Here is a 23,222-nt window from a genome sequence, read left to right on the forward strand (position 1 = left end):
CCAATGCGGGTTACTGACAGAATTCCTATGAAATTAGACGGTTTCCTTCACCGCCAAGCATGAGATGAATTATAAACATAAATTAAGCACATGAACATGTGCTTGCTTAAGATGCACACGTTCTAGCGACTGGGCTATCTCTGCTCCAAAATTCCAAGATTCCGTATCCGCCAAATCAGGGATATGGCTTTTTTCATTTACAGTAATTATTCCAGTAAGACAAACAACATTGAAATTTCATGGACTTTATTTTTAGATAATCTGCATAAATCGTACGATAATTTGATACATTCTCGTTTTGAGTCCAGCGTATGGACATACATAAAGAGCAGTATTTTATTTACTTTTATTTTCATATTGTCTTCAAAACATTGCATGTCACGCTATTATATTATCGTATGTTACTCAATATTTATTCGTGTGATGATTACAAAAGTATTTTAATAAATATGATGTCATTCTGTACTCGTACTGAGTTTATTTTTAAAATTACTTTAATATTATTATCTCTCCAAAACTGTATAATAAAACTTATTGTATTTGCGGTTTCGGCAGCATTAAAGATTTCCCTTGTTTACTATTTAAACTTAATATAGCACTGCCTTTATATAGAAAAAAAAAAAAACAATATTATTTTCACACATTTTCACAATACAAGTTTGAATTTTTTCGTATACTTATATGTGTATTTAATAGAAAGAGAAATAATTTAAAGATTTGGTTTGATTTCCGGATAGAATTACCTTTAAAACAAAGGCAGTTTGTCATTTCAAGGTGAAATCATGACTATCGGTGTTTAGGCTTTTGTTTACAAGTATATATAACAGTTTCCCATCGATTATCTCATCGGGAACACAGCTAATTGCATTCTAAATAGTTACATATATATCACACGAACACAGGTTTTTTGATAAATAAAGTATTAAAAATTTATAGTTTTAAGAACATCATTATTATTAACCCTTTTAATCTCTATAAGATTTCTAATTAACATGGTTATATTTATTAATACAGTTACTAATTACGGGATATTTACCACATTTTTTATTTTTATTCGGTGGAGCTTGAAATTTCGACATTACCTACGAATGTCTTGTTCACGAGACAAAATAAAAAACATGGTGAATATCCTTTTAATCTGGCTTATATATGAATGTGTTAGGAGATTGTACACAATGTTGCAGGAAACTGAATTTAAACTGACTTTCACATCAGAGGTGAGAGAGGAGGCCTTATATCTTGATGTATTAATATTAAACACAAACATGTAAACCGGCACGAACCACACGACCCAGTTCTCGAGCGATGCACCTCGAAACGGTCACTTTGACCTCTAGACCGGTGATAGTGCTAGTTTCAATATCTAGTTCACATGTCAGATATACCATTCGACAGTATCTAGCTCATCTGGTGGCTAGCATATAACGACGCTGACCACGACATCAGCAAAGAGAGAGGTCTTAAGTGTCCATACTCCTGTGCCTTGTCCCGCTTTTAATCTACAATACTATATTCCATCAAACTTTTATATATACATGCCATAACTCCACAGTTTAGTTTGTATAAATCAAACTTCGTACCTGAATTTTAAACCAATTCATTTGTTGTATTTCTACAATGGTGTAACTTTAACTAAAACTTGTTTGTATAAATAACTGTTAACTTTATTACAAGCTTTGATTGTATCCACATTCACTAAAGTTTATTATTGTTCGAAAGGAATGAAAAAACACAATCCCTACATATAATCTATAGGTATAACAATCAAAAAGGAATATAAAATCCATGTGATTTACTAATCTCGCCTTTAAAATGCTCTCCAAACAGTTCTAAATGAATATTTCTTTATTTACATAGGTCACTTTTCCACTCAATTTATATATTTAATACTTTAATTTTACTAGCAATGTTGTCATGCTAAAATTACCGACATTAAAATTTCTACGAATCCACGTTGAATACAGCAGACGATTTTAGATTTCGACCAATGATGTAATGCCATTTCAAGGTCAAAGATATTTGTTTATTTTTAATTTTGCTGTCATTGTAATCGGATGTTGCTTCATGTATAATCAAGACTCACTTGAATCTGTATAAGAGACTCGTATATTTTGTTGAAAAAAAATGTTGTGTATATCAAAATTTTAAAAAATATATACAACATTTACTATGACCATTTTATACATACAATAAATAAAAATAAAGCTATCAAACGTGAAGTCGATTCGTTGTTGTTGTATGTTTAATTTCAATGAAATTCTGGCACATATGTATCCTTCAGCCCTCAATGGAGAAGAAACCTACTCCTAATAGGATGTAGAGTCCATAGCCCAGTACTAGTACATACATAGGCTTTATATATAACTGGTTTATTTTTTTTATGGTATAGGTTGGCGGACGAGCATATGGGCCACCTGATGGAAAATGGTCACCATCACCCATAGACAATGACGCTGTAAGAAATCTTAACTATTCCTTACCACCAACCTTGGGAACTAAGATGTTATGTCCCTTGTGCCCGTAGTTACACTGCCTCACTCACTCTTCAGACCGGAACACAACAATACTGAGTACTGTTTTTTAGCGGTAGAAAAACTGATGAGTGGGTGGTACCTACCCAGACGGGCTTGCACAAAGCCCTACCGCCAAGTAAAAGTATTTAATCGAATAGGCTTCAACTCTTAATATAAATTCAATTTTAGGCAGAATTCTAGTTAACATAGGTATATTTGAGTGCGATGTTTTAATACGGAGCCAAACCGCAATTCTTGGGTCTTGGAAATACAATTTACGGCTGACATTTAGAAATCTTGACATTTGTCGATTTAAAAATATATGAAATATTGTTATTAAATATGATATTCACTCAAATAATCTGAGTTAAGGTTATTATTTATTATGTCAGAATGATTAAAATTATCCTTAATATACGAATAATCGACTTCATCGTGGGTTTTCATTAAAATATTCTATACATCTATTGTATATTTTCAATTAGTGTGAAAAATATTACCAATTTGTACTAGACTTTGTACGTCTTTGAATATAACAAAAAAGAAATATTATTGTAGCTTAAGTTACTTCCTATTATAACAGTTATCTGCCAGTGAAAGTCCCGTCAAAATTGGTCCAGCCGTTCCAGAGATTAGCCGGAACAAACAGACAGAAAGACCGACAGAAATATGTAAAAAATGTAATAATGTAAAATAAAGTATATTAACATAATATCAACAAAATTTCGCTAACACACTCGCGAACTGAAATTTATTTATATTTATTTTACATATATCTGTAGTCATATTAAATGTGATAATATGATCAGTGAGTGGTACCTATCCAGCCGGGATTGCACAAAGCTACCACAGGTGTACCGATTTCGATGATCTGTAATTATTTTGACGTATAATATAAGTATAAAATATTAAATTAGTCTACAAATGTTTAGTCCACAACATATATCTAGTTTCTGGGATACTAACGATCTGACCCCTCGATATCAAGGGTGACTGACTCGGGTCAAGTGCAGTCTACTACAATTCCACGACATTTATCAACAGTCCGCTTAAACGGAACTAGTATAAAGTGCAAACTGTTTATTATTTACATTCTACCTTAGATCGTCATACTAGAACTAACAACGCAACAATAAACTTAATTCAAAGTAGGATATATTTTATTCATATATAAACACTAGTAGTCGCCCGCGGTTTTGCTTCCATTTATGGGTGTTGGTTGTCATGTGTTAGGTAAAAAAAAGTATGTTCTTTCTTGGAGTTCAAGTTTGCTTCATACCAAATTTCATCAAATTCAGTTCAGCGGTTTGGTTGTGAAAGAGCGACAGACATACAGAGTTACTTTCACTTTTATAATATTAATAATAAAGATATAGATTATTTTTCACATTTGCTCGTAGGTTTCTTTTGCACTGTAGATTAAGAGCATGCTAGTAAGAGCAACAGTCATTTTAAACTGGTACTTGACCTACACCACATTGATTTTGATGGCAATCAAAATACAAACAATAAAAAAGTGATTTAGAATACGTCATCCTACGAAATAACAACAAAAATATTTCATAAATATTAAATGAATAAATAAAAATTATGATGATCTTTGCATAAATAATATTTATCAATAAATTATAAATAATATGGAAACATGTTTTCTGTTGCAGAACACACTAACTCAGAATTGATTTTAATATTTATTTAAATAATCTTCTGTATATATAAAAGCCTAATACCACTCAATTATTAATCACGAAACCTCAAAAATTATAACAATTAAAAACTTGAAATTAAGGTAGGCCATATAGGTCGTAGAAATAATTAATAATCATTTAATCAACCAATTCTCTTTCATCAATGAAAATAATTTGGAAATTATAATTATTAAATCTTTATTGTGAACCTTATATAACATATATTAATATACATCTAACACAGTGCTGACATATAGAGATAAAGGACGACCCAAGAAACGATAGATGGATTGTGTGAAAGACGATATGGTTAGAAAGAATGTTACTTGTGAGATGACGTCTGACAAAGAAGTATGGAAGGATAAGACACGCTGCGCAGACCCCAAATAAAATTGGGATAAGGGTAGGAGGATGATGATGCTGACTTCTAAACTATTATGGATTTTTATATAGATATAAGAATATTTAGAAAGAAAAAACTATTTCGAAACATAAATTACCATGGAATATTCTCCTTCAATTTATCGAAAATGTAACTTTCTCGCTCAACATTAAACGTGTTAGTCGCTAGCACGAACGCTACATCATATCTAAATATGGTTATTTCGTCGTGAAGCACGTTCATAGGAACACAAATAATTGATCACGGGATAGATAGAGCACTTACATTATAAATTAACGTCTGTTAACTGATTAGCATCGACAAGTCTTGAATGATTTAAATAAAACTATGTTCCATTTTTAAATGCAAGACTTTCCAAAAAAAGTTTAATAAAAACGCAGATAAACTATGCAACTAAAATTATACTTTTAGAAAATTTACTTGGTAGTAGGATTTAAACAAGCCTATCTTGAACACCAAACAGTAGTATTCAGTATTGTTGTGTTCCGTTTTAAAAAAGGTGAGTGAATCAGTGTTCATGGGACACGGTGACTATATGACCTTCCTAACCTAAGTGTTTCATAAAATGATTAAAGATGATCCTACTAATATTATAAATAATATTATTCGATTTCCAAACGTAAGACCTTACTGAGGACCCAACTAATACTAAAATTATATTTTTGTAAAATTTACTTAGTAGTAGAGCTCTGTACAAGCCTGTCTGACTAGTTATCATGCACTTATCATACGTGTTACCACCAAACAGTAATATTATTGTATTCTAAACAAAGGGTAAGTCCCTCCACCTAAGTGTTTGTTATAAAAAATTATGAGGTTTTAAGTGGAAACTTAACTCAAACACGATATCTTATATATTTCATATTTATAGAGACTTATACTTATACTATATAGACACTTTCAGATGACCGTGTGACTAAACATAAACGGCACCACAGATTAAATCAACATTTTGTAATATTGCATAAACTTTTTAATTATAACAAAACAAAAAGTATTTTATTAAGAAATCGTTTAATTTATCGTATCGTACTATGCAATTAACATATATATGTATTTTATAATGAAGTTCTCGCGATTATCATAAATAGAATTTAATAATAATCTCACATATAATTTAAGATCGTAAAACTAAAATAAGTATACGGATTATTAAAATTGAAGGTCATAGATAGAATTAAACATTGGTACATCGAGCAACATTTAATATAGAAATGCCAAGGGTTAAATAGTATAAAGAATATAAAGAAACAGGAGCTTTTCGTCTGTTTTTAGTAAGAACTAGCTGTGTCCGTGAGTTCATTCGCGTTTGAATTTAACAAAGAGATTATTGTTCAGTTCGCAAAACTGAATATAACTTATTAATTATAAAATGTAGCGTAAGTTACTCCTTATTACACGAACTATATGTAAGTGAAAGTCGCGTCAAAATCGGTCCAGCCGTTCCAGAGATTAGCCGGAACAAATAGACAGACGACAGAGGACGATAGACAGAATAAAAAAATGTTATATATGTACCGCGTATACATACAAATGCATTGAGTGAAAACGGTTATTTTAACATTACAAACATACTCTCCAATTTGATCATATCCATAGATTTAAAAATAAATACGCTTGTCATGTCAATATTCTAAATAATTTACAAATTAATCTTCTGGGGTGAACTTTTCAAAACTTCTCTGTGCAAAAACGCAACTTTAAATTTGTCCACGTCTCGAATGACACAATATCGTAATTGTGAAAAACTTTTATTGAACACGCTATATACAAGTTACGGCCAAATCCAAGGAGAGTCCGATCACGAATTTAACGAATACTTGAGTGAATTAATTCGGGAAAAAATCACATGTGCGCTAATTGGAACGCATAGTTTCATCGAGACAGCCCAGCGGCTAGAACAAAGCTGGTAGCAACCGGTTTTAAAGAAAACCACGATCAACATCGATGGGATTATAACAAATTTACTCGTTGGTAAGGCTTTATTCAAGCCCTTCTGGTTAGTTACCTACACTCATCAGATATTCTACCGCCAAGCAACAATACTTAGCATTGTTGTATTCCACTTTGAAGAATGAGTGAGCCAGTGTAACTATAGACACAATAACAACAAACACACGGAAAATGTGTATGCTTTTGACCTAATTATAACCTACCAACAACATTAAAAAAAGTCCTTGTCCTATTTTAATTAGTTTTCAGCGGTCAAAGAAAACATCATAAAGAAACCTGAGCCAATCAGATAAAATTCTGGCAATTGTTTATTCGCGACCTTCTTTTTTCGCAATGAGGAGAGTATTTTCGTCTACAATGGATATACGGACTGTGATTAAAATAATTACGCATAATAAATTAAATAAACATTCCAAAAAAGGAAACAAATTTTCGACCAATCAGTGTGCACATGGCAAAAACGAAACAAAATTTCGACCAAGCGTGCACCTTTGCTGCTAGTCAGATCCGTGTCCGTAGAACGGACCGAAATTTCTAATATGATTTTAAAATTTAAATAGCTCTTGAACATCAATCTTGAGCGCATTTAAGAATATGATTTAAATGAATTCTATGATCCAATTTTAAAAAAATATTATTTTAAAGAAATATCTAAAATACAATAAAATATGTATGTATATACGAGATATTAATAGCCATTACCATTAGGACCTTTATATACAAACTTATTATAGTGCTTAAATCAGATATATATTTAATCACAGTAATTTACTGCTTATATGCATTATTATTGTGTTGTAATTTGAATTTTTAATTACGAGTATCTTGATCATTTATTGTAAAGTATAATTAAAACAGTATATTTGTTATGAGTATGAATTTTCAAGTCATAAATAATACAGGCATTTCAAAGTCTAAAATTGTTTTGTTTTAACTATACAATTTCAAACTATATGTACAATTTCAATTCAATTCAATTCTTGGTCTAATGGCTTTTAGTTGTGACAGGGCACAGACTATTTCACCAATGTCACATAGGATAGAGAAGACACGAAAGAGATTGATTGGTTGAGGAAAAAAACTCAATTAAATTTTGAAGACTAGCATAGCAGTAATAATTTCCTTGTTATATAATGTATCGCTCGTAGTGGAAGGTGACATTTCGCCACAATTCTCATTGCTGTTAATTATTTCCATTTTAGCAGTAATTACTGCAATTTTTCTAAGACTTTGTTGATCAGTCAACCTCCTTACGAAATCAACATTCACCAATTTTATTATATATTTCATGGTATTTTATCATTCATCTTCGTAATTGACATATACATTACCAATGTATGTAATATATTACTTAGTCTATGCACCACATAACTTCGAAACGAAAATGTTATGTCTCCTATACTAGTAGTTACTTTGGCTCACTCATCAACAGAACACAGCACTACCAAGTATAGCTGTTTGATAGAACAGGTGATGAGTATGCTGTAACTACCACGGGATTTTACAAAAATCTACCATTTTTTTTATGTTATATGTTGGCGGACGAGCATATGGGCCACCTGATGGTAAGTGGTCACCATCACCCATAGACAATGAGGCTGTAAGAAATATTAACTATTCTTTACATCGTCAATGTGCCACCAACCTTGGGAATTTAGATGTTACGTCCCTTGTGCCTGTAGTTACAGTGGCTCACTCACCCTTCAAACCGGAACACAACAATACTGAGTACTGTTATTTGGCGGTAGAATAACTGATGTGTGGGTGGTACCTACCCAGACGGACTTGCACAAAGCCCTACCACCAAGTATCCATCAATTATACATCATCATTATAATCATCAGCCCACTGCTGTCCACTGCTGAATATAAACCTCCCCCAGAGCGCGCTATCAATTATACATACTAGCTATCATAGCATGTTCATGTCAACATAACATTTTAAAACTGAACTATCCAATATAAACATTTTAGCTTCTGTTTACTCATTGTTAACAGAAGTGTTTATATCGATTTGTCTATGTGTGAAAATTTCTTATAAACACAAAGACACACACAAGACCACTCTTATCATTACTGCACTTGAAAGATATTTCTGGAATAATCTAACAGTAAACAACTCGAGAACACGTCGCCAAGCAGGCTCGTTTAGATAATAAACGTGGCTCATAAAAATGACGTACGGAATGTACCTACGTAAATATGTACACAAGATGTATTACTATAAGTCATTTAGAGAAATTTACTATTTACGCATCATAATAATTAAACGAAACGATATTTTATAGTCATCAGAACTTGTGAATCTTGATCCCGGGCAAGCGTCATTGAATTTGTATTTATAAATAATCCCATTATGTACAGCGAAGGACAATATCTACACCAATTCTTCAAATATGTTCAAATATTCTTTTCAAAAATTAAAATATGTCATACCGCTGGGCAAATTAGTTAGGGTTAGTTCCCCCTTGAAAAGAAGAAGATTTGGAGCAAATAATGCCGAGCTCTACACAAACAATAATATCAGCCTGTAAATTTCCCACTGCTGGCCTAAGGCCTCCTCTCCCTTAGAGGAAAAGGTTTAGAACATATTCCACAACGCTGTTCCAATGCGGGTTGGTGGAAAGACATGTAGCAGAATTTCTATGAAATTAGACACGTGCAGGTTTCCTCAGGATGTTTTCCTTCCGAGCACGAGATGAATTATAAACACAAATTAAGCACATGAACAGTCAGTGGTGCTTGCCTGGATTTGAACCCGCAATCATCGGTTACGATGCACGCGTCCTAACCACTGGGCCATCATGAGTATTAAAGAGTACATATGTGACAGAATTTAATTAAGATCAATTCTTGAGTTCATGACGATTGCTGACGATTCTTACAAAGTTGCTCCTTTTAAAACATTCTGTGATAATCTTGTAGTCATCCGCATTCAGCGCATACAAACTGAATCGCTTTCGAGACTGGATAAATGTAAATTCAATCATATTAAAAGCGTATTTTTAGACGAGGCCAATGGGTTACACAAGTAATAAAATCTAAGCATATATAGTTCAAGTATGACGAACTAAACGTGAAATCCATAACGCCCACAGATAATAAAATTTTATTAAAACCTAAATTACTGTATCTGTTCCTGTTTCAAATATAGCTCTCCTGTTTATCTAGAGTATCGTAGATCATCTCGTTTTTCTACTATTTCTGACTGTATTCGGAATGATTAATTAATTTTAACGAGCTCCTAGTTCATTATGGAATCCTGGTAAACCATTTGTTAAAATATTTAGATAGTAAATATTAAAAGCACAACTGAAGCATCGAGTGCTAAAATTACTAAAATACTTCACCTTCTCTGAACTTCTATCAACGTATATGTCTGTAGAAGTACTATCTTTTCTCACGAGTTTTTGTATATCCTGTATTTGTATTCCTAGATCATAAAAACCGTCTTCGGAACATAAAATCCGACAACTCAGTCATATGTATACATACAAAAAAAAATAATAATAATAAAATTTATTTATTAATCTTTATAATATTATAATACATTATTATCTCATTAACACCAAATTATATTAAGATAATAGTGGTATATAAAAAGTAATATTTAATAAGAATCGTGTAAAATTTGAGAGTTGGTAAAGATTAGTGTATATCCATTGACGGTCGGTAGTATTTATTTATTTATTTATTTATTGAATATCATTATAGATACTTTGTTTATACTGACAACGATGTATCAAAAACCTGATTGATGGATTGGATTGGAGAACACTTGAGAGATAGTTAGGACGATAGTAGAGATTACTACTTTGCAACTAAGTTAAAAAAGTGAGTAATGCGGTGTAATTACAGATAAAATGAAGAATCGATCTCATAGTCTTGACGGATAGGTCATGTAAGGAGCGGTTTCTACTCCCTGTGTTTGTATGGGCGCAGATAACAAAGTTTGCGGCCCTCAAAGGCGCAGTGGTTTGATTGCGTTCCAAATTTAAATAACGAAAAATGTTTACAAATGAAATAGTACCGATATCCTTCAAGGCGTATATAAACTTAGTCAACTCAACATAATCTAGACCAGCCTCACAGCGGCCGCGGTCTCAAGTTCTAGGTTAATATTCTATATTTATTCCCGTCGGGTCGTCGACCTAAAGCCGGTCTTTCTGAGACAGAACGAGTCATATTAATATATGTAAATAAATGTACTATTATTTTATTTTTCAATGAATTTATTCTAGAATAATATTACTATGTTACATTGGGCACATGTAAAACATTCGAAAAAAGCTAATATCATGTCTATAGAGCGTTTGTAAATCAAGATCAAATCAAAGAAAACAAAACGATCACGTTAAATTAATTAATTATACAAATTAATATAATATATGTATTTGTCAAATTACTTTTTTGTCCCATTAGCTGTCGAAACACTTGGCCGCTGGAGTAGTAGGGCAAAAAGCTTCATTAAAAGTATAACACCTCGCCTTATTGCCTCCACTGGTAGGACGAGGGCTGGTTCGTTTTTACCCCAAAGGATCGGAATTCGGCGGTGAAATGCTGCCAGCATTCTTGCCACCATTCCACACGGTCAAAATTTATATAGTAACTATTCTTAATCCATATTTGTATATATTTCAACACTTAATGTTATAATTCTTATATTAATAAACCTATGTTTTATAAACGTGAAATATGAACAAGACGGTTTTGTACATATTTCACAAGAAATTTGCGATTAAATTATAATCTGCGAGTATTCAATTAATATAGAATAAAACAATATAATTAATATGTTACTCTTAAATTAAAACAATATATCCTCGAGCAGCAATTAAAATAATAAAGGCATGCGTAATTAAATTTGTTTAAATTGTTTGAATAATATATAATGTGGTTTAATTACGTAGAAATACTCAAAAAAAAAATTACATCCTACTTGATGTCATGGGTTTATAATTAGGTATAGCACACGTTCCAGAAGTTAATTGTAACTAAGTAAAAAATAGTAAAAAAAAAAGTAAAAATCATCCTTTTCAATTGTAATATAAGACACCTTTTTTCTATATTTTTAACATATCGAATATTGATCTATTTTGAGACTTACATATAAAATCAATATAACATAGGTACCTCGCTTTTAATTTCATAGTCAGAAACGCGATTAAGTTTAAAAGTATCACGAATTTGATATGTTCTTTCAAAACAAATTATATCGTTCTTTCTTTATCAAAACCCTTTAAATAAAGTGTATTGGTAACCAAGTTTAGGAGAGAAAGTAGGTCTATGATACGTATTTGTAATAGACTGTCAGCATCATCTCCATTCGAGGAGAAGATTTTGATGTATCCCACCACACTGCTAGATGCGCATGTTGGTGGATATACACTATACATACATGAGGCAGGTGCATATCCGACACATGTTCACAAAAATCTCACAATGCCAAACTCTAGTTGAGCACATGAAAAATCATTAGTACTGGCCGGATTCAAGTGTTTCAACTATTATCTCAACTGACACCTATTAGGTTTTTAACAATATAAAAAAAAAAAAATACTTTTTGCAACACCGATATGAGTTAAACATGATGTTCTGAGCGATGTGTAAATCCCCCACTTAATAATGAATTACAAACGATGATAATCTTTTTCTCATACGTATGCAAAAACTCATTAGCTAAATCGTTACTTTGTACCTACAACACGAACGATTTAAATCAGACAATTTTTATTGTTCATACTTTACAAATAAAAAATGAATTGTATTAATCCAAAAATAATTTTAATAAAACGATATCGTTTCGGTAAAACCACTCTCTTTAAAGTAAACATTAAAAAGTTATTTCAATCCTATCTGATCGTAACAAAACATAATGTAAACAATATATGTATATCAATAAAACGTATATTCCGTTTGAGTCACTGTTCATATGAGATAGGCAGTCAAATGAACTGTCGGGTAGGAAGTCTGCACTCGGCCATTGGCAATTGGCATTTTTAATCTCGTATACCAAATGTCAACCAACCTTTATAAACAAGGCAATATATTTATTTTGTATGCGTGTCAGATTAACTAGTAAGTTATAATCAGATATTTCTAGTGCTTCACGGCTGGGATTTGTGATACCGCCAAACAGGCATATTCAGTGTCGATGGGTTCTGGTTTAAAGGGAGAGTGCGCCGGAATAACAAGCAGGAGTTACATACCATATTAGGTTCCAAGTTTAGTGTTGGTTTTATAAGGAATAATTAATTGGAACCAATATCTATCAGCGGTACTGATAGGTAATATTTTCTCTTCCATCAACAAATTTTGTATAAATCTTGTAAACAAACATTTAAAAGCTACACACTTACCCTGGTGCAGAACGTACAGCCACATCCAGATATTACTGTGATCTTGTCCGGGGTCGCGTCCTCCAAGCACAGCTTGCAATTAATAGGAGCGGCTGGTACAAAGCCTCCTCCGGCGCCGTCCAGGGAATACCTGCCAATAAGGAAAATTTTCGGTCATTATATGAAGCATTATGATACCTTATTGTTTAATTAGTTTTCTAAAATACAAGTCATTACTATTTAAGATTATAGATAACAACACTTTTTCAGACTATAAAAATTAGCTATAGCCTGCAGACATATAAGTAACACTGCGTTATTGTTCCACAGCTGAGCAAAGACCTCTGTCTTTTGAGTAGAAGGTTTGGTGCTTATTCCACCATGTTGCTCCAACACAGTTCGGTAAGGGATGTTTTCCTTCACAGTCGAGTACGATTTTAATCAATAAAAATTAACACATACTGTTAATTCAAGCTCGGAATCATCGCTTAAGATTCAAGCCTCGTATCTAAATAAATCTATATAAAAGACTAAAAGATAAACTTCTTTAGCTGATTTTTATTATTAATAAACATTAAACAAATAATGTTCAATAGGAAAAATTCAGCTCAATCGGTTGGTTCGCGAAAAAATAATTTCCAATTTAAATCCTACATTAAACGAATATGTGAAGGTATATAAAAATTAAAGTTGGCCGAAGTAATCAGCTAATGTGTCAACAAAAACAATCGCGTGAGAATAGAACTATAATTTACATTAGGTTTCAAGCTAATCGTTAAAGCTAACTTAGCTCATTATTCACTATTATCAAACTTGCCTGGATTACGAAGTACAATTAGCTGGCATCCATTCTCAACTTGAAAGAGCACAAAGCCGTTTAAATCTTAATTAAGAATACGTTCCTTCATTCGCTGATTCATTCACACATTCATTCAACTGTTTACTGGTTCACGGATTATTTTAGTATAGAGTGACGTCATAGGTATCTCGATCTTAGAATATAGAATGTTCTTTACCGAAACTCCGAAGTATAATTAGACACGGTTGCTCGTATAGCATCAGACATAACTACCTAATCGGAAAGTACAATATTACGCGAGCGATTACATTATATACATCTACCATAACTCCTACCGCTTTATTAATATACGTATTTCCTCAAACCGTTTACTTTTCCTTAAAGTAAATATATTGTAAGGCAAACACTTCAAATATACAATTATACAAGTTATACAAAACTGGATTGTATTGAAGAAAATTCTAGAGATAGTTGACGTTGACTGATGATTATTTTATCTTAATTATTTAGAAATCGTACGTTGGAACGTGCCACCTTTATCGTTACCTAAGTGTAAACCAAAACTGGACTTAATTTTGGAACTTTTTATTAAATGGAGTTGCTGTTTCTGATATGGTAATTACGCTTTATATATGGTTAACGTTCCATACGTTCACCATATATAAAGCGTATTAGGCCACGCCATTTTCTAATGTTGAATTACAGTAAGTATTACAAGGCTTGTTTTATTTCATGTTGTATCCATTATTAAAATATATTCATACAAGATTTTACCGGATAATAGCAGAACTGTTAAATAAATATAACGTATGTATGTATGACAGTTGGAGAAATTAGTCATGTCGTCTAAAACCATCTTCAAATCTGTTTCGAAATTGTGATGAACAAATATATTAAGCATTACACTACTTATTAATAGTCAAAGTAACCACCACCAATTCTGAAAGAAACCTGATCTTAATTTAGTCAAATATAATTGGTAACATTTGCAATACGAGAAAGAAAATAGTCAGTCGACGGTTTCGTTACAAACGTGTGATTACCTTCTACGAACTCACTGATTTGTATAATGACCTTTTGCACGCAAAAGTTCTTTTAAATATTATTTTAATTGACCGAGAGTCATTTCGGTCTTTTCCGGGATCGAGTTAAGAAACCGTAATATTACACCACTAGTGTTAACGACTCTGCCGTCGAATAACATACATATGTGTTAAGTTTATGTTTGTTCCCTGTATTACATACGCAAGCAAGGAGTTCCGTTATTCGAATACCAAATCTTTATTTAACGCAGAAGCCTTACATTTTCTTAATGGTTGTCAAATATAAACCAGCGGCTCGGAAAGAATAATAAAGGCAATATTATTTTCTATTTATAGGGCTTCTCCAAGCAATATCACTTTTACTATTTTCATTGATGTTTAATGATAAAGACTTTCCAATTGCGCGGGAATTGGGTATATATAGTAAACGTTTTTTTTTTTTTAAATAAAAATATGAGCAATGTACAAATTCTATCTTATGGTAAATAGTAACACCACCGTCCATAGACAATGGAACTTTAAGCAAAATTGATCATTACTTACATCGCCAATGGGCCACTTAGGAGGTAAGATGTTATGTCCTTTGTGCCTACCACATGTGTGGGGTTTGGGAGCAGAAGATGAGTGTACATAGACAAGCTTACGCAAATTCCTACTACCAAGTATAGCCAGGTATAAGAAAGTGCACTCTCTATACCTGTATAACTAGTTAGGAAGGCAAATTAGATACGACCAGACACACACAGGAACAACGGCTGTCCTTGTTTGGGCACGTGTGGATAAAAATTACTAACTTACGGAATCTAGGCAGCTTACGGCAAAAACTCAAATAACTTCTAACTGACCCCAACCGAGGTTTGAACCAAGGGCCTGTGTTCACATGTATCAACCACTAACCAAACGACGGCTGTGACCTTCACAATGTCACTAGCCATAGCTAACGTATTCCATATAAATATTTATGATTAGATATTTTCAAAAGTATATTTCTTTACCTAATCTATTTACATATAAGGTTACAGGGTTCAAGAGGTAATTAGCACAAGTCAACGAACTATAACAATAGATTAGTGTTGATAAAAAGTAAAAATAACGGGGTCAATATTTTAACACATTTAGCGCTGTAGGTTACATTATGTTGACTTGCGAAAAATTACAATTCCTAATTACGTGACGCGATTTCTATTCACCAATAATACTTTCGAAGACTTTTTTTTTGTCATCTTAACCTACAGTGATCACGTTCGTCTATGAGTGGACAATTTCGATGTACAATTTGATACTTCTACAAGATCTTTAATATTTTTAAGTAGATGGTTCAAAATAATCTGATACGTTTAATAATTGCAATGGTTTTTTAATGTAACAGTAAGTAATAGTAAAGGCAAATAGGTCACCTGATGGCAAATGATCATCACCGCCCATACACTTTGACGCAGTGACGAATAATAACCATTCCTTACATCACGGGATCCAAGATATTGTATGTTAAATCTGAAGTATGAAATTATCAAAAAATCCTTTCCGAGTGAGCGTCTGCGTCACGAAGGAATAACGATGCTAAATATCAACCAAATCGGACTAATAGTTTCGAAAATGTCACGACTAGTCAGTCAATGGTATATAGGTAGCTTAAATATATAGATATGCTAAAAACGCCCTTTTAACTCTAATTGCAATTTGTCTAAGTTCCTGTTAAAGCGAACGTTGACACTTGTAAATTAATCGTTATAAATGTACGCTTCATAATTACTTTACTTAATTTAAAATAACTTAATGAGCATAACTTAAATATAAGATATATGTATGTAAATTATAAACTTTTTGGGTCAAACAAGCGAATATAATAATCATATGTATATGGTTATAAATTTATCATTTGACAATAGCGTATACTATTAATATCATTATATATGTAGTATAAAATAAAGTCTGCACACAACAGCTCTGTCCCTATGTATGCTTAGATTTTTCAAATTACACAACGGATTTTAATGCGGTTTTTTTAAATAGATAGAATGATTTGAGAGGAAGGTTTTTGTATATAATACATGTACAATATAGTTGAGAAACACTGTCAGTTTTAGACGAGCGAATCCGATGCAAGTCGATAGTTAATTATAAATGTGAAAGTAACTGCTGTCTGTCAACTATCCGGGTGCCAGGGATCTTTTAAACTTGTTTGAGGGTAAGATGATCCAGACCATCACGCATCTAGTCCAGTTTTCTTGTAAAGAAAGACGTATAGAGCTACATAGTAATTTATGTGACCAAGCACAAAATATAGACTGTCTGTTCGAGTGTCACTATCCTAACAAAATGTATGATTACATACATATTTGTATTGATGACACAATGGAAAACGATATTTTTATCTTTTTAATTTTTCGAATATCTTTTCTGAGAAACACGATTTTTTTAGTAATATATGATAATAGAACAAAGGGCATAAAGGTCAGGCTAATTAATAAACCAAACTGCTTTTATATTTGTCAGGTAAATCTAAATGCAAGATAGATAGATTTCATTATCTTAATAAATTATTGCAACGTACAAATGTGGCTTACATAAATTAGTCTCCAGATATCGAGTTTAACTGATTATGTCACATTTATTTAAATTAATGTGCGCTTGAGATCTGATAAGATTTCAGTTGATAAACCACTCAATAGAAAAACATTCGTATTACCTTCGTCTCGACTGTCCATCAAATGCAAGCAAAGATATCCAATACTAGTTTTCGACCTCATAAATTAAATACATTTCTTTGGTCTATTAAGAGACCAGATGGCCCAATGGTTAGAACAAGTACAACTTAACCGATGATTGCGGGTTCAAATCCAGGCAAGCACCACTGAATATTCATGTGTTTATAATATATCTCGTGCTCGGTGATGAAGAAAACATCGTGAAGAACCTGCATCTGTCTAATTTCAAAGAAATTCTATCACCCGTGTATTCCACCAACCCGCATTGGAACAGCGTGGTGGAATATGTTCCAAAATTTCCGAGGAGGCCTTAGGAGGAGAAGCAGTGGGAAATTACAGGCTGTAGTTGTTGTTATTGTAAAAGGAATGTCAATTATTTTAATTCCGCCAAATTACGTCGGAAATTATATACAATAGAATTGCAACCTTAAAAGCTATTACTTGTGGTTTATTTCTCAATAAACTAAACTTTTATAAATGCAAGATGAACTACATATTATATAAATAGCATATACCTCACTGTTTATCTCGCTTGTACGAATTTTTTTATATATAGACGTCTCGCTTAGATGAAAATATTCTTTAAAAGAGCGAGGGAGTCTTATTAACAAGGGTATGCGAGAAAGGGGTCACAATCTCGTCGTAATTACATTTTCCGTCCCGAGTTGCGTTATTCTTTTGTTTTCCTGTCCCACTGACCAAACACAAGTATAAAATATTAAAAATTCACAGGTTATTAAGAATTATTGCTGTTTTTGTTAACCCGTGACGATTCAAGTTTGAATAAAGAACGTGGTAATTGATAATGGCAACCATGTATTCAATTTTGTGTATAAAAATACAAAAATGAAATAAGTAATTTTGTGTTAATTAATTTTATCTTCTTTTTACACGAAAAAGATTTTATGTAATGAGCAACCTAGTTGTAATCCATGCACTTAGGATTATGTGCCTCCAGCGATTTATTGATCCTATAATTGCGCTTTAAATCGGGACACAGATATACATCTTTTTTATTTTGTACACAAGCTAAAGGTAAATGGGCCACCAGATGACAAATGCACTACCAAATTTCATTCATTGGCACCGTCTAACCATTCCTTAAATTGGCCAACAATTACAATAATTCAATTATCCTTCATTTCGGATCTCAAAAATACAAACTATAGCCTTTTGTGTGTGTGTGTGTGTGTTGTAAAATAATTCAACCAAGAATACCATGAAAAACCAATCATAAATAATACATATTAATAATGCCATTACAATTTAATATATCTATAAAACAATTTAGTACACGTTATCTACAAAAAAATACATAATGATTTAATGACTTCATATAATATGTATCTAGTGACGGATCGTATGTGTAAATAAAAGATATATAACATAAATCTAAAGTAACGACGTACTTCCGGTAAGTCGATAGAGACTCGCTTGTGCCAGGAACGGTTATGCGTGATCTTATTGCTTTTATACTCGTTCCGTGAAACGACAATGTCAAAATATCGTTTTAGTATCTAAATTTTAAATAATATAAATTTTATCATCGAGGTCACGTACGCTTTTAATTATATATAAGGATGATAATAAGGTACACAATCAAAAGATTATTTATTTTACATTATTTAAATTCGAAGTAGGTACCGAAGCGATTCGGAATGTTAATTCTACCGAGAGCATCCGACAAGTAACCCAGTAGTTATCATTTTACACTAATTATATTATACATTTTTTTTATTAATTTCATAAAATATAAAACATTTATAAAACTTTAAAAATAAATTAAAGTAAGAGTAAATATGACTATTATATATGAAGCTAAACAAAAAACAAAGTACTAAATATTACTACCTACTACTATACTAATGCAAGCACTTTTTGCAAGGTTCTATTAAAAATATATATGACACAAAATTTATTAATATTATGAAATATGTCATTATTCATAAACGTTTTCATTTAAGTTTAGTTTAAGGTGCGGAAACATAAAAAGTATTACGTCTAGAATTTATTATTCCGATTATTAACAGGTTGACATTTGAAGTTAATTTTTTTATGTGCTTGGTTTTTGTTTTTAATTTTTCTCATGCACCGCGAAGGAAAACATCGCGCAACACACATTCTGCCATACGTATACTACATACATACATACATATACCAAACAAAACTTAGGTATTACATTTCTTATTAAGAGAAGAGGCATTTTTCTATCTGTGGGACATGACCGTCATAATACACATTATGTTTAACTAGCTGTGCCCGCGACCTTGTACGCGTTTGAATTAAACAAATTAATAATATTATTGTAGCCTAAGTTACTCCTTATTATATCAGTCATCTGCCAGTGAAAGTCCCGTCAAAGTCGGTCGAGCCGTTCCAAAGATTAGCCGGCACAAACACACAGACGGACAAAAATTGTTATAAAATTTTATTTTGGTCTATGTACAGTGTATACATGCATATGCATTGAGTTAAAAAGGGCTATTTTAATATTACAAACAGACACTCTAATTTTATTATATGTATATATAAGTCTTGATTCTTAAATTTTGAAGCTAGATGGTTAATAAATATCTCTCTAAAATCTAATTAAGATATATTGAAATTTAATTATATTTTTAATAATCATCAACGTGAGATCTTTGCCCTAAAAGATTCTATGCCTTAAAAATTATATCATAGACAATATTCCGTGATTCCATTTTCAAAATACGTCAGAGGAAATTAAATAAAGACATCAAAAATCTCATCCAAAATATTCAACCCATTTCCACGAATATACAGGATGTACGCATTAATTATTGTGGTAAAGATACTTTAGTAATATAAACAATATTGTTCAAACAAAGAAACCAGAACAGAAGCTTCCTCGAGCCCAGTAAGCCGGGAGGAGTGGGGTGGGGAGAGATGAACAAACAAAACATTATATAATCTGCCGCGTATGTATTACATAAGAAAAGTGAGACACGATACATACAAATACATTACAAAACTAACAACTACAATTATTCATTTATAAGCACCATTTATTTTTCAATAGATAATCAGAGCCAACAATAGATAATCATAGACAACAACAGCCTGTAAATTCCCTCTGCTGGGCTAAAGGCCACCTCTCACTTTGAGGAGAAGGTTTGGAACATATTCCACCACGCTGTTCAAATGCGGGTAGGTGGAATACACATGTGGTAGAATTTCTATGAAATTTGTCACATGTAGGTTTCCTCATGTTGTTTTCCTTCACCGCTGAGCACGAGATGAATTACAAAGACAAATTAAGCACATGGATCAACGGTGCTTGCATGGGTATGAACCCGCAATCAACGGTTAAGATGCACGCATTCTAACCACTGGTCCATCTCGACGACGACTCTCTATAGATGCATATGTAAAGAAAACTTCACCGACTATATCACTTATTTTAAACGAAAGAATACACCAATAGTTCCAAGAAAAAAACTGATAGTCGGACTGAAATTTTCGATTTTTAACAAAATTTTATGCTCTCTACAAAAACCTTCGTGACGGATATAAATAACTTTGCCAGCATATGATGTACGTGCCATTATTTTTCGATCTTACAAAAGTAACAGCTAGTAAAATATAATTGTTAGATACAAAACGATTCAACACAAATTACCGATATAGCATCCATCGTATTGATAACAATAACAATAGGTCTTGAAAACCCAATAAACACAGAGAAGATTCATAATAAATAAAAAATAATGTCTTTTATACGTTCCGAAACCATTATTTCAATTATAATGAAACTTTCCTGAGTTTTATTACAAATCTGCAAAGATTTCTGGCTGCAAATATATTTTACTTTTCATTTTTATCAAAATGAACCTTATTTTAAGTCAAGGTAAGGTAAAGGTATCGGAGTATACGAGTAGCAAGATAATGACAAAAATTTAATTAGAAAAGAAAACCCTTCTTGGAACAATAATGATAAACACACATACGCTGTTGATTCTCGGAACAATTCTCGAATAATATTCATTTCATGCACAAGAAAACGACATTTGTATCATTAAGAATATTCTGTTGTGTGGATGTCATAAGAAGCCACTCAGCTTCGTCGTTAGGATAAAATCATTCGACACCAAAGTTTACAGATACGATTACCTCACTATATAATTTAATAAAACACTAAACTTTACACTACTACTAGTAGTAGTAGTACTAAAGCAGCGAAACCCGACATCTGTTACTACATTTTTTTTTGGACGAGTATAATAATAGAAATTAAAGAACAAAAGTAATGTGTACAACTGTCTCCTTGGTTTAGTGGCTAGCTCATATGGTTAAGAGTGAGAGAGAAAAGAGATCTCAAGGTCGAACCAAGCTCGGGCCAAAAAATGCTAGCTAGGATCTAGGTAGTTAGTTTTAAAGCTGTCATGCCTTTGCATTGAGCCTGAACACTTTCCAGTCTTGACAGATTGCCGTCCCATCACATGAGAATGATGGATAAGAGTATACCTATGTTAATGGACAGAGCACATTGGACATACTCTAGGTCTATTTTCCCACTTATGTTTAATGTCAGTCTGGGTAACTTTGGCCTTCAGTAAAACATTGGCCCACACAAAGATACAACCAATCAAACAGGTCAACAGGGCAATGAATCTTTTTGTATTGTGAGTTACGAAGAGTGTCTGTTTCCTGGTAAGGTCTTCAAGAGCCTGGGACAGAACCTAAAGATTTCCGTAATGCAAAAAGCTTCAGATGGGTGGAAATGGCAATCTAAACCTGATTTTCTGAATTGTAACAAAAAAGATGTTGTGAAGTATTTAGATCATGAGCAAATAGTTGTGAAAAGGGGATACTACGAAATACATGATACATGGAATGGGGAAATTAACCTATAAGTTTCAGCATCTTTCACAACTACTTTCTTATGTTATTTCCTGTTGATTAAGGTATTTGTTTTCTCCTGTTACTAAGATATTGTATTTCTAATTTTAGATTTAGGTTGATTTAAGCACAATTTTTTTTTTTATTAAAAAACCTTGTTTCTCAAGGGTCAGTAAAAAAATACACTTATGTACATTTTTTAGTTAATTTTATGGCAACCCTAACCTTTCTGTTATGTTTTTATTGTCTATGGCGTAAGTTTGCTTCTTCCTAGCTCTAAATTACGAGGTTAAAGTTAACCATAATCCTGAAATTAAAACATACGTAGTGAAATCCAGATCCAGACATACATAGTACAAAGTTACCCAAGTATCCGCAAAACTTTGGCCCAGCCTAAAATCGCAAAATTTTCCTTGCCTGCATTTAACTAAAATCAAAATCGGTTGCAAATTTTACACAGCAATGGTTCAATCCCACTGATATTATATTACTTGGAGAGCAGTATACAAATTAAAACGATTATTTTCTACAAAAAGTGTCCTGACTGGGCTAAAGTTACCCCGAGTGACTGTACTGGTCTGAAAGATCTTATAGCCACAAATTCTCATGGTGTTCAACGGTTTAAAGAATGATGTGCTGTAACACAATCTCGAGACGAGTAATCGTTGAATTGGATTGACTAGAACCCCAATCGAAAATACATTGACATGTGTGCAAATGGTTTTTGGTCACGATTATTGGTCAAAGATTATCGGAGTATTATCGTGAATCGTAATACCATCAATTTTTATATAAAAATAATATTTATATCCCCAAATGGTAATTATTCATGGCAGCACATTATTGGTACATGAGCCATTGGCCTTTTCACGTGTTAGCGACCGAATCGCGTACCGTCCGTCAATTTGGGAGGAATCG

The 23,222-nt window shown here is 32.3% G+C and overlaps 1 protein-coding gene across 2 annotated transcripts in view; it reads right to left on the bottom strand.

Annotated features, from left to right (window-relative positions):
- The window catches only part of LOC124536107 (probable E3 ubiquitin-protein ligase RNF144A), a 144,442-nt gene that overhangs the window by 66,167 nt on the left and 55,053 nt on the right, over positions 1–23,222 (bottom strand). For both annotated transcript variants that reach the window (XM_047112553.1, XM_047112554.1), the window contains one exon: positions 12,916–13,045. In XM_047112553.1, coding sequence (XP_046968509.1) covers positions 12,916–13,045 — 130 coding nt within the window. The remainder of the gene's footprint in view (positions 1–12,915; positions 13,046–23,222) is intronic.

Source organism: Vanessa cardui, chromosome 16 (assembly GCF_905220365.1).
Source record: "Vanessa cardui chromosome 16, ilVanCard2.1, whole genome shotgun sequence".
NCBI classification, from domain to species: Eukaryota; Metazoa; Arthropoda; class Insecta; order Lepidoptera; family Nymphalidae; genus Vanessa; species Vanessa cardui.